The sequence below is a fragment of the Acomys minous genome, assembly GCF_964271855.1.
Source record: "Acomys minous genome assembly, chromosome: 11".
Taxonomy (NCBI): domain Eukaryota; kingdom Metazoa; phylum Chordata; class Mammalia; order Rodentia; family Muridae; genus Acomys; species Acomys minous.
In genome coordinates this window covers 37833479-37846752 of record NC_140492.1, presented here as the reverse complement: position 1 = coordinate 37846752, position 13274 = coordinate 37833479, and the positions used below count along the sequence as shown (strand labels likewise).

Genomic DNA, 13274 nt, shown 5'->3' with positions numbered 1-13274 from the left:
AGTGCCTGGACTAGTTTGATATTCCATCATAGTGAACGAAGGTCTCCTTTTTCTGGCACTTCTCGGGCATTTGTTAGTTGCTCCATTGACACTGTCCATTCTGACAGGAATAAAAGGAAATCTCTAAGTTGTTTTGATTTGCATTTTCTTAATTGACAGGGACAATGAACATCTAAAAAAAATCTCAGTAGTACATTTTTAAATCAAATTAGGCAAAGCCTATTTTTATAAAATTAGGTAGTCTAAATTTTGGTATGTGTTTAGGATAGTGATGTCTTCTTAGTGAATTTTTCCCTGATGAAAATAAAGTGCTCTTTATATTTTCAGATTAGTTTGACTTTGATTTAGTCTACCCTGTCAGTTATTAAGATCACAATGTCTGCTTTCTTCTTGGCCCTGTATGATTGGAGCGCCATTTGTTCATCTTTTTCGCTCTACGTTTGTGCTTATCTTTAAAGCTAAACTGTGTTTCTTGTAGACAATGGACAGATGAATTTTGTTTCTTGACCTGTTTTCCAGCTTGTGTCTTTTGATTGTAGAATCGAGGCCATTACATGTATTAATTGTAAGCGTGTTGGAATGCATTGCTCCAGCCTCTTCTGGCTGGCACAGGTTTCCAGTGAGAACCCAGATGTTCCTCCGATGGGTTGATTTTATTACATGACATGTGGTTTCTCTCTTGTAGCATCAGCACTCTTTGTTCTCTGTGCTTCTGGTCTACACCGTTGGCTGGGGGCTCTTCTCCCTCATCTGTTCCTATCATTTCATTTTTTATGGTTTTCTACAGCTTCTTTAGGTCCCTGTCCTGTGCTTTAATTTTTCGTATTCTTTGCCCATTTCATCTAGATTCTCTACCTCTTCTTCGAGTTCTGATATTTTATCGTCTGCTTGATTCGTGCTACTTGTAAGACATTCCCTTGATTTTCTAGTTGAGCTTTTGGGGTTTTTCAATCCCATCCTCACTTCAGCTTGAGTATTCTGTAATGTTTCTATATCTTGATGTCGTTCCATTTTAGAATTGTGTCGTCTTCATCATTTCCATCCGCTTTATGTTTGTGTTTCTTGGGCATCACTGAGAAGTTTATTGAGCTGCTTCTCTGGACCTGCTCTACACCCATTAAACTCCCCGATGGAGTTCATGGTTGTTCTTTTAAGTTCTGTGTCCTGGCGTTTATCTGGTAATTCTCCTGGAGAACATTGCCAGAACTGGTGGGATTTGCTGGGGGATACTGCCTTGGTAGTTCATATTGCTTGTGGGTTTGCAATGAGATCTGGAAATGAGGACTTCCTCTGCTAGTTCCAGGTCTGATATGGACAGAACAGGTTGGTGCAGGACACAGCATGTGAAAAGCAGGCTGAGCCTAACAGTTACGTATGACTCGGGTGGAAGGAAGTTGCATTGGATGTATCGGATACAGGATAAGCATCCTGGTCCAACCTGGAGTCCACGACATTATTCTCTGTGAATTGCATGATGTAAACTACATGATAATTGACTTACTGTTTCCAGGTGATAGGTATTAATTATTTGTAATTGATTTTTAATTTGTGTGAAATAATTAAAATGCCTATTAACAGTTTAGATTTTTACCATTTCTAAAAGGATCTTTACTGTGAATAGGCAAATTTCTATCTAACATTTTTCTAGCTTGTGATCTTACAAGTAGGTAACATGAGTTTATCCTGCTTATCGGTAGTGCATACCTGTACCGCTAACATTTTGGGTAACATAATAGATATATTAACTTCCATTTCTGTGATTGCTGATAAAGTGTTGCTATCTCTGCCTTTGTTTTCCATTTAGTGTCCATTAGTTGTGGCTCTTTGTTAACTGGGAATTACATAATTTTTTTTTCCTGACTAAAGAATGTACAGGCCAAAGGATTCTATGTGATGTCATATAGAATTATTTTTTATATGTTCTACCAACTTTGTTTGTGGCAAAGGTTGAAGTAAATCATGTCTTAGAATGTGATCCATCCAGTAATTTGACTCTCATCATTTCTTCAGTTATGTCATAGTTTTCAAAGCTTTTTCCCCTGCAGACAACAGATAAATGTACACAAACTGCACAAGAGGAACAGTAGGAAACAGTTCCTGTTTCATCCTCCTACAGAACATTCTTTGTTCTTTGTTGTAAATGGTTTCCTATGGAGCAAACCATATCCCCTACCTTCTTGTCTGTCTAACCTCTGTGTGACTTAAGATATTATTTCTTTCATTCCTTCTTTTTCATCTACCATATGTCAGTCATTTTTATTTATTTTTGTCAAAATACCTCATGTAGGATACATTGCTCAGTGTTATTGGGGAAAATGATGGGTGCTTTGCCACAACAGAATTTAATTTCTTTTTCCTCTTTATAAACAGCTGTGGTAGGGCCAGGGAAGAGCTTCCTGCATCTGTGACACACAGCCAAGGTTGTATCGCTTCCAGCTGTGAGGTGGAGCACCTCCACATCCAGCCAGCTGTGATGAGCTGTACTTTTAAACTCTCGGTTATTTCCAGAGGAAAACCCAAGTTCATTGAGAAGCTGTTTTAAGCTCTGTGACACTCTATGAAAACCTTCTGGACAGCAGAAAAGTGTCTCATGAACTGACTTCTGTGCTTCAGGCAGCCCGAGACATGAGAAAGTTGTAAAGGAGTCACACAGGACAGCCTTTGGCCATGTAATGTGGTCATGTAGAATGCATTCTGGAGTTATATCAGATGCATATTTCAGTCCAAATCAAGTCTGTGTCCAATTATTCACCCATTTCTTCTCTGAGACTCAGGTTAAAAGGTGGAATTTCAAGAGGCATGTGATGTCTTACTTTTAAGTAAAAGACTTGTTGAAGACTGTTTTCATTTGATAGTCTCAAGTTGAAGCCTTTGAAACCACAAATTATCCTAACATCCTACTAAAAGAAGTATTTGATACAGGAAAGGTATTTTAGCATTATGCTATCTTTTGAAAAGATAGATAATAATTAGGCTAAAAGTTTGTGTATTAAACCACCCCATATAATGCTCCTGGTCACATTACAAACAGTAATTTATATATCCAGGCATGTATTTTGTTGGCAGGCCCCACTCAAGTTGTACCAGGGACATGTGCCAGTGTCTCTTCTGATTGGTCAGTGCTTTTGTCCTACCAGTTGTTAAGTTCCTTCAGTGATGTCACTTCTATCTTTTGTGTGTGTGTGTGTTTTTTTTCACAGTCCACAGAGGCTTTTTATTAATGTGTTACATCTCTAGAAAAAGAATCCCAGGATTTTCCCTCCTGTGTGTTTTCGTCTTGCTTCTTCATGGTCCATGATGCCGGCTGAGGTTGTCAGTACAATGAAGCCAAACTGACAGGACGGGAGCAGATTGTTCTGCCATTTTTCTAGGTCCTTAAGTTGCACATCAAATCTAGGGCTGATCACGCCACACTTGTTCAGCCTGCCTGTGAGGTTCACAACAATTTTCCCAGCTCTATGATCATCAATAATCTCAAATTCACCGATGTAGCCATGCTTCATCATCACAGTCAGGAAGCGGACGATGACTTTGGAGCACAGCCTGATGAGCACCTGGCGTTTGCCTCTCTTCTCGGCGTTATTGATGCTCTTGAGAGCATCTGCCAGGACGTTCATGCGCACCATGGTGATGGCGTGGAAGGATGGCGGAAAGAGAGTCACTTCTATCTTTATGTCTAAAAATAACAAAGTATATGCATTAAAAACCTGTTATTTTTCAAATATAACATAGATGCGTCATGTAAAATTCACATAAGGAAATGTTTATTATAATATTTGTGCTTTTCTTTTTTCAGATTCTATTCCTTTTTAATGTAATATTTTATTTGCATAATAGTCATTTATTTTAATATTTATTCCTTGTGTGTAATACAATACATATTTTTTATTTAAAGTGCATGTCCATTATGTAATATTTATTAGGTTTTATCTAAAAGTCAAATGGCTTAAATTTAAATACACTGTCTCTTTAAATTTTTAAATCTACTTTCTTCAGCAAACACTACTAATTATTGAAGTATACATTTTAATATATTGTGAAATGTAAAGCTGTTTGTTCTAACGTTTATCAGAATCTGCATTCCCTTAAACTATGATGCTATTTCTACCATTTCATTTTTCATTCAAAATCAACTTAATTTTAAGAAAGCTACTCCTACAAAATGGAGGATCCCTCATAGTCTCCTCCTAAAATGTTTACTTTCCAACATCGGTGCACTGAGGGCTAAATTTCTAACACATGTACTTGAAGGTCATCTTCCAGCCATAGCACCATGCCAGCGCGCACACTGTGTGATGATCGGAAATCTTGCCAACACTGCACGCCCCATCCTAGGCTCCACAGCATGTTTGATGGAATCTATACCTGCTACACCAACACATGCTCATAGAAGTTTACCGAGGTGGAATGAATGTATAAAGTATAACAGCGATCAGATAAATGAGCAAAGAGAATTCATTATGGTCCCAGTTATATCTTAAAATTGTATAGCAGGAATATAATAAACAGCTTTATTCTAAATATCTCTTTTCTTAAGCAGAAACTTAAACATGTACACACATGTGCACACTTACACACACAGACAATCATTAGATATTTATGTCTTATTTCAGTTAACCAGAAACTTGAAGATGTTCAAGCAGAGCGTGTTAGAGTCAGTTTTAGCCAGATGTTAGACTGAAACAGTGTGTTTTGTAACATTTACTAGAACATCCTAAAATGAATTAAAAGCAGATTTTTTAAGATGGCCAAGTGCTTCTCATGCTGTTTGGCTCTTGAGTCCTTGAAATTAGATTTTGAACACCTCCTCCCCAAATGGAAAGCTGCAACTTCCCAGGGCCTGAAACTAAAATTAAACCCTCAATGAATGAACACCCTGATGCCATAACAGTACCACATGGATAAGCTTTCTAATGATCACCTTCTTGATTGGCACTAATATTAATTAAAGCTAATTTCCTAGATAGAATGTAGAGGGAGTCGGTGTAGTACAAAAGGTGAACCTAACACTCTTTGCCCTGTGTGGCTGCTGCTGCTATTTATTTCTACATAATCCAAGGCTTTCTCTAGTCATGACAAAAATAGAATAACATGACAACAAACCCCCCACTCAGTTTCTCTCCATTGGCTTTCCGTTTCCATGCTAGTGTTAAATTCACACTGAGCAGCACTAACTACATGCTCCGTCATTACCTTGCTCAAGGTATAGCATGATGCTCAATCAGCCCGTTCAAGGTTAGCACAACATAGGATGTCTTTAAAGAAACAGGATTTTTTTTTTTGAGAAAAAGATAATTCACCTTTTACAGAGCAATAATGGTTGTACTTACCTCCTGACATGCTGCTAATACACTCAAAAAAACACTTGAGAAATGAAGAGGATAGAAATTGAAGAAAGAGTAGTGATGGAGATTGCAGCAAGATTGAGGATGAGCAAGTAGCAGAGCAAAGATAGCCAGCAGAGAAACTGCCTAAGCACATTACTGCCAATGGGCTATCCATGGAGAGCAGCATTGCGCCCATGTGTATGTGTTATTTGGTTGTTTTTTATGGCTGTAAGGAGATGCCCCCAGACAGGGTGAGACTTTGTCTTAGGGTTTCTATTGCTGGGACAAAACACCATGACCAAAAAAAGCATATTGGGAAAGAAAGGGTTTATTCAGCTTACACTTCTGCATTGCTGCTCATCACAAAAGGGAATTTAGGACAGGAACTCAGAACAAGGCAAGACTTTGGAAGCAGGAGCGGATGCAGAAACGATGGAGGAATGCTGCCTACTGGATTGATGCCCGTGGCTTGTTCATCTAACTTTCTTATAGAACCAAAACTACCAGCCCAGAGGTGGAATCACCCACAATGGGCTGGACCCTCCCCTATCAATAACTAATTAAGAAAATGTCTTATACCTGAATCTTATAAAGGCACTTTCTTAATTAAGTTTCTTTCATTTCAGATAACTCCAGTTTGTGTGTCAATATGACATAAGACTAGCCAGTACAGCCATTGACGTATGCTTTCTATAATTCTAAGGTCTTGGAAGTCTAAGACCAAGGAACTGGCACCCAATAAAAAGAAAGAAAGAAAAAAAAAACTTCATGGTATGTTATTCTATGGCAGGAAGCAAAAGGAAAAGAGGGAGATGAGGGCAAGATTGACCTTTTATTGGTTTCTTTGTTGGGTTTCTATTGCTGTGGTAAACACCATGATTGAAAGCAATATAAGAGGGAAAGTGTTTATTTTGCCTCACAGATTACAGGTCATCACCAAGGGGAGTAAGGCAGTGGCTCAAGGGGGAAACTTGGAGGCAGAAGCCATTGGAGAATGCTTGCTCCCCATGGCCTACTCAGCCTGCTTTCTAATACAAAGCCCTGGAGTGGCAGTGTCCCCATGGCCTGGGCCCACTCACATCAGTCATTAGTCAAGAAAATGTGTCCACAGACTTGCCTACAGGCAATCTGATGGAGATGTTTTCTCAATTGCTGGTCCTCTTCTCATAGAACTCTATCTGTGTCAAGTTGACAAGATACGGAACAGGATAATTAGGAGGTTAATCCGCTCCCTAGCAACAGAGGAGCTCTCATGACCTATTCACCTCCTATAGTTTATGCCTGCTAATATTGTTGTAATGAAGATTGAGTTTCTAATGTGAATTTTGGGAGACATATCAAACCACAGTACAACACTGGCCCACAGTACCCATATCCTGATTCCATTCTATAAGTGCCCATGGCTCCAGCATATCCTCTTAAATAAGCATTGAACATAAAACACAAATGAAACTGGTCTATAACTGATTAGATCTTGGTATCTTAAGAATTATCATCTTTTGTTTCCTAGTGATTTTAGGCAACAGATGTTTCCTTCCACTTTTCGTTCATAAACAGACACAGAGAAAGAACTCAGTATGGATTTCTTGGTGAAAACCTTTGTCTTTGGTAGACATGTTGAATAGCTGGACTTTCTTGATGCCCTTAAGCCTATCTGCTGAGATGTAGTTTCACTGATCTTTGGATTACAGATTAGGCAAGGGAGCAATTACAGGTCTAGAAAGAAATGCATCCTGCAGCTAAATCCTTTCCTTATTTTTGGCAGCACACCCTGTACCTATATTCTTGTCATCAACTCAATAAAACATTGGTCAGTACTCAAGCAAGAGCTTAGAACAGAAACTTTGTTCCATTCATGTGATGAGTGGAATATTTTCCATTTGTCAGAAGAAGTTTGTCTGAAACACATCACTGTAGCATAAAAACTATAAATCGGTGTGATCCAGCCCAAAGGCAGTCAGCACAGCCACACGGGGGCATTTCTGCTGTAGTGTGTTAGCAGTCTTTGGGAAATGTCACATTCTACTGAATACTGTGATGAGACTCCTAGAGCAAATGAGCAGGATATTCAGATGTCTTTTCAACTGTAGCCATGGACCTGACCTGTTAGTACTAGAAAGATAATCTGGCTTCCTGCGCAGGAGGCTTTCCTGTAACCAGCGTTAGCTCCACCAGGCACACAGAACTCTTAGAAGTCTCGATCTCACAGTTAGAGAGAATAGTGCATAGGCTAAGTGTGGGAAGAGAAACACCAAGGAAGAGGGAGGTGCTGCAGTTTCAGGTAGACAGGAGAAAGAGTTTCTTGAGACTAGCCATACAGTAGAAAGCAATGATTAAATTTATTGAAATACACCTCAAATTGTATAACTTTGTCAAAACATCAAAGTCTATCTCGTAAGTATTACATACTTATAGACAAATGCAAAACTATGAATTGCAAGAAAGCCAAATATAAACTGTTCAAATGTAAAAGCAGCATTCTTAGAAGTGGCAGGTAGAGACACAGGCTGGGGTTACTTTCAGAGTACAAGCAGAGCAGTGGCCAGCTGCTGATACGGTGGGTGTGGGGGCAGTAGAGAGTGGCGGGAACCTGTCTGTCCTCAGTGGGAACTGTGTACAGTGCCACAGTGATGAAGCCAGAGGGGATCCTCTTGCTAGTGTGAGCTCATAAGTGGCGATATTTTCCTTTTCTATCAATGTTTGTTCCTTTTATGCTTCTATTCATATGGTGTCCCTGCTCTTGCCTGGGAAAAACCCATGGCAAAGTTGTTTTTCAATCATTGCCCTGTGCACCAGTGGTGGATGACTTAAGTTGCAGTGTGGAAACATGTGTGGCAGGCAAAGTAACATGAAACCATCTTTCTCTGAATAGAACTATTGTAACTCACTTCAGGGACTTGGCAAATAAAGGTATATGCACAAAAAGAATCAGTTTGTAATAACTACTGTTAAAATTATGATGTGTTTCCTTCTAGTCTGCTTTATGTATGTATATATTTATGAATGCATGTAATATGTATATATGCATATCCATGTGTGTAGGTTATACTGTGAGTCTAAATTTATATTTATAGTCTTTATATTTTTTTCAGGCTATCAAGTAAAAGTAAACCATTTAAAATACAGCTTACTGAGTAAAACCTGAACTTTGGGTAATGAAGTTGTTCTCAATTTTAGTAATAAATGTGCTCTCACACAGAATTGTCTGTACTCGATTGAGTACTTATGCTGGTGGAGGAAGGTAAAGATTATTGAGTTAATGAGTAGAAACTATCATTTGAAAACAAATATCCAGTGATAATAGTAAATTCTTTTGCAGTGTATAAACATAATACAGCAAGAGCATTAGCCAAGAGTAAAGTTGCTGTTATGGCCTCTCTTTACCGTGCCTCATACAATCCTGAGAAATGACAGCATGTTACCACACTTTTTTACTCACAACTGTGAATGTCTGTTGTATTCGTGTTTCACATTCAGTGCCCATTCAAAATAGGCAGATACGCACATGTTGTGTCTACTCTGTGTATGGGTTAAACCAAGGGCCAAAATTGGCCAAACTTACTCTTTCAACAGCTCAACTCTAATCTTCCTGTTGGAACTTCCTCCCATTCTCACCACTCTCTCTCCCCACATCTCTCATCTGCCCCATCTTTGGCCATATGATTATGTCTGGCGGTGACTCTACTTTGAAGTCTAAACCTATCCCTAGGCACTGCATGACATCAAAACATCCATGGAGCTTGGAAGATAGTTTGGGTGAGGGAAAGACATATCATCCTCTGGGTGATGACCTTCAAATTTGGAGTCCTCCATGTATGAACCAGTGCAGAATGGCAGAATGAGTAAATTCAGGTTCAATTTGAAGAGCTGTTTAGTTTGGAAGTGTTATTCTTCTCTCTTGGACAACAAATGGTGTTGCTGAGAGCTCTCAGTAGTTACAGTAGTTACAGTAGTTATAGTATCTGCTGCAGTAACAGCAACACTAGCAGACTATGCTCAAATAGTTGGACTTGGTTGGTTTTAAAAGATAATATGTATCTCAGCATCTTTTTGAGAGGAAGTGTGAAGAGGTTGCTTGGTTGGGCTACATCTCAAACAAAATAGAGATGGACCCTCTCTATATAGAGGATTTAGTTTCTTTCTACTGCAATTTCTAAGTAAATGGGAGTTCGGAAGGCTTGCTTCTGTGAGGGTTTGTGCTCTATGGGACAGGCAAATGAGTTCAGTACAATGGAGGCAAATGTATATGCTAAGTGTTTACCCAGTGACTGTTAAATCCTGTCGTAGGTGACTTCACCGAAGACAAGAATAATTTCTCTCAGAATTCTGATTTTAAAACATTTTTAAATAACATTGATACAAAGGCTGACTTTCTCTCTCTCTCTCTCTCTCTCTCTCTCTCTCTCTCTCTCTCTCTCTCTCTCTCTCTCTCTTTCCAGCCAGCATATGTCCCAAAGAAGCTAATTCCAATAACAGTCATCAAGCAAGGTAATTAGCCTGCTGTACTCAAGGATTATTGTGGTCTGTTCACCTATATAAGCATACAGTGTCTGTTTTCTCATCTTCTGACAGTGATATTTGGGGAATGATTGAAGAAACTAGTGTAAGTTAGTAAGTTTATGCTTAATACATAATTTTGGCTGTGATAGCAGTATGCCTTGAACAAATCATACCAGTGAGGCAACAAAGCAGTTGCACCATGTGTTACATTTAAAATAATCAGTTAAACATGTGGGGCTGTACTTAGGATTAATTGAGTAATCGTGAGGAAAACAATTAGCAGAACATTTAGGATATTGAGAATGAAAACCGTGATTTAGCAGTCACTTAGGGGAAGTAAAGATGTCCACGGTTTAAGAATTACAGTGCTGTATTTTATTTCAGTGTCCAGTTGTTTTTGTTTTGGCTTCCAGTTTTCAAATTATTAAAATGACTCCATTATTTCCAGAAAAGTCTCCTAGTAGAAGAGCTAAAGCCTTGAATGGTTCTTTCTTTTAAGAAAACACAATAGCCAAAGTATATGCTAAAGGTGGGGCCAGTTACTGCTGGAACCACTGGAAGATTCTTTGATTTAAAGATGTATGTTTTCTAATTTCATATATTGTCTTGTCGTTGCGGTGGTTTTATGCTAGCTCTTCATTGCTCTGTGGATGCACAGAAAGTTGAGACAGGCAGAGGGTTTTTCTACTTAGCATGGGATACTTTAGGCTAGAGGGATAAATAGAGGCTCTTTTCTCAAATGTATGAGTGGTAAGGTAGGACGTATCTAATTCTTCTGTTTACCGTGTAGCCAGCCCATGGCTTCCCTTAACTGATGAATTTAGATTAAGACCACTAGCTTCACATTCCTCCCTGCGTTCATCCTATCACATTCTTGTCTCTTTTTTTCCCCCCACTAGTGATTCAGAATGTTACTCACAGGGCTTCAACCAAATCCCCAGACAAGACTCCTTTTGGAGGAACAATACTAGGTAAGTCAGTCATAAAATCTAGGCTATCTCCTTGTGGGGTTTTGTACTATGAGCACGTGTGCTAAATTAGTGTCAGTCCATTTCATTTTACTGTTTTACTTTCTTGGCTTGTGTCCATTCTAGGCTACTAACCAAGAGACCCCGCCTTTATCTTGGCATGTTTAAGAAATAGCTAGAGCCCAGGCAAGAGTTTTGAGCCTGTGGATTTGAACCCAGAGGATTTCTGTTGATAAGTTCTAGATACTGAAAAAAAAAAAAACTCTATTTAAAAAGGTACAGTCCAACTTTCCCTCATTTTCAGTGTGGAGTTAAACTTAACCAAACAAAGGAAGTGCCGTCTTTTAAATTCTACTTTGTGATTCACCATGCTTTGTTTTTGTATGATACATTTTCTTCCTCCTCTTATGCGTATATCTGTTTCTTTGCAGTTCATCTTATTATTCCGGGACTTAATGATTCCGTTGTAAAACTTCCTCCATCCATAATGCTTGAGATTTCAGATGCTCTCAAGGCACAATTAGGTAAGCAGGGGCTTTTCAGTAAGTACTGGTGCTGGACGGTAGAGCATTGTGACTATGTAAGGAATATTGCAAACGAGCCACTTGAGGACAGAAGAGTGAAGATGGGGGAGGCAGGTGGATGGGCAGAGCTATTACTATCATCCTGAAAGGAAAGCTATTTTATACATATGCATACACTTGTGGAAGAGGAATAGGTGTCAGTATCTTCTAGAAAAAAAATGGATACAATTCATATGAGTAAGAAAACACCAACAAAATCCCTTTCAAAGGGACCCAAAGAACGGTTCCGATGGTTATATTTGACTATCAGATTGGGCTCAGCATTGGCTCTAGCAGCAGATCTGAAGCTTAGGTAATGGCCATTCTGACTGAAGTGGGACAGAGTCTTAGAACAGTTGTCATGGGCATGCCCAATGGCTAATGATGTTGATTATTTTCCCTTTTCTATGTGTGTATAGGTGGTGTGCATCAGCTGATGTAAGCATGTTTGCATATGTGAATGTGTATTTCCTCATATATATGTGTATGTGTACACATGGAGGCCGGAAGTTGATGTGTAAATCTACCTGAATTACTCTGCCAGAGCATTCACTGAGGCAGGGTTTCTTAATCACACATAAGCTTACTGCTATGGTCCATCTTGGCAGCCTATGTGTTCGGGACTCTTGTGTGTCTCTCGCTTTCTGAGGCTAGAATAACCGATGGCACATCATGCATGCCCACATGACAGTGGGCTCCAGGGTTATGTGACAACTGTGCTTTGACAACTGATCCATCTCCTTAGTTGCGTTTGAATACTTTAAAAACTGTTTATTAATCATTTGTGTCTCTCCTTTTGAGAATTCTGTTTAGCTCATTTTTACTTGGATTGTTTTCTTAATGTTTAGGGTTTTCTTTTTTCTTTTTTCTTTTCTTTCCTTGCTTTTTTGTTATTGTTGTTGTTCCTTGTATATTCTAGACACTAATTCTCTCTCAGCTATATAGCTTGCAAATATTTTCTCACATTCTGAAGGCTGCCTCTTCACTGATTTACAGTTACATTTACTGCATAAAAGCTCTGGGTTTTCTGAGATCCCGTTTGTTGGTTTTATTTCCTGTGGAGTAATATTCAAAGCATTGTTATCTAAGACTGGATGCTGAAGTGTACTATCTTCTTTATCCTTTAGCAGTTTTCAGAATATCAAGTCTTATTTTGTCTTTAATTGACGATGATTATTGATTCTTATAAGTTACAGCTTGGCACAGACACACAAAGGGTAATGCTGAGTTCAGGATAGTTGGCGTATCTATCACTTCAGACCTATGCAATGCCTCTGCATTGGGACTGTGAGAACTCCTCTTCACCAGACACTTTGAAAGGCCACATTAACTGCTGTCAGTCATAACCATCTTATTGTGCTATCGAGTGTTACAAAGTTATGGAGGCTCTTTATATACTTTAGATGTTGAATACGTAAATTATGGCTTCCAGATAATTTCTTTCAATCTGTAGGCTACTTTACATTTTGTTAATTGGGGTTTTTTTTTTCTCTCTAAGGAACCTTTTTTTCCCACAAAAATATTCTGTGAGCAAAATACTTTTTATATTACCAAGGGAGAAATAAACTTCCCAAAGTTAATTATCACTGTAATTCAGAAAAGTTGTATTTTTTGAGGGAGTAAATCCTAAAAATAATAACCCCACTTCATGAGAGCCCGTCATGGAACAGCAAGAGCTTTTGTTCTAAGAACACATGGTGTGAATAAATAAACAAGAAAGCTAGTATTGCACACACCCATCTCCAAGGAATTTACAAAAGCTTTGCCAAAGCTAAGGCATACCCTGCCAAAAGTCAAGAGGAGCAGGGGTGCTGAAAAATAGTATAAAAGCAAAAGTGGAAGAAAAAGAATTTACTGAACTTTGTGCCTTGGATGGATGGTGTTTTATTCTCTGTCAAGATAGCAGGTGTGTGCAG

General features: G+C 38.8%; 2 protein-coding genes across 3 annotated transcripts in view; one reads left to right on the top strand and one right to left on the bottom strand.

Annotated features, from left to right (window-relative positions):
* Positions 1-13274, top strand: part of ABI3BP (ABI family member 3 binding protein) — a 207617-nt gene that overhangs the window by 88720 nt on the left and 105623 nt on the right. For both annotated transcript variants that reach the window (XM_084801538.1, XM_084801539.1), the window contains exons 7-9: positions 9767-9815; positions 10727-10798; positions 11227-11319. In XM_084801538.1, coding sequence (XP_084657664.1) covers positions 9767-9815; positions 10727-10798; positions 11227-11319 — 214 coding nt within the window. The remainder of the gene's footprint in view (positions 1-9766; positions 9816-10726; positions 10799-11226; positions 11320-13274) is intronic.
* Positions 3200-3650, bottom strand: LOC311608614 (small ribosomal subunit protein uS8-like). Its single transcript, XM_084801167.1, has one exon. It carries the CDS (start codon positions 3624-3626, stop codon positions 3234-3236), a length of 393 nt encoding a protein of 130 aa, XP_084657293.1. The 5' UTR covers positions 3627-3650; the 3' UTR covers positions 3200-3233.

What these genes read in the sequence shown, in the direction of transcription:
- LOC311608614 (XM_084801167.1), bottom strand. Translation starts at nt 3,626, where the DNA reads ATGGTGCGCATGAACGTCCTGGCAGATGCTCTCAAGAGCATCAATAAC.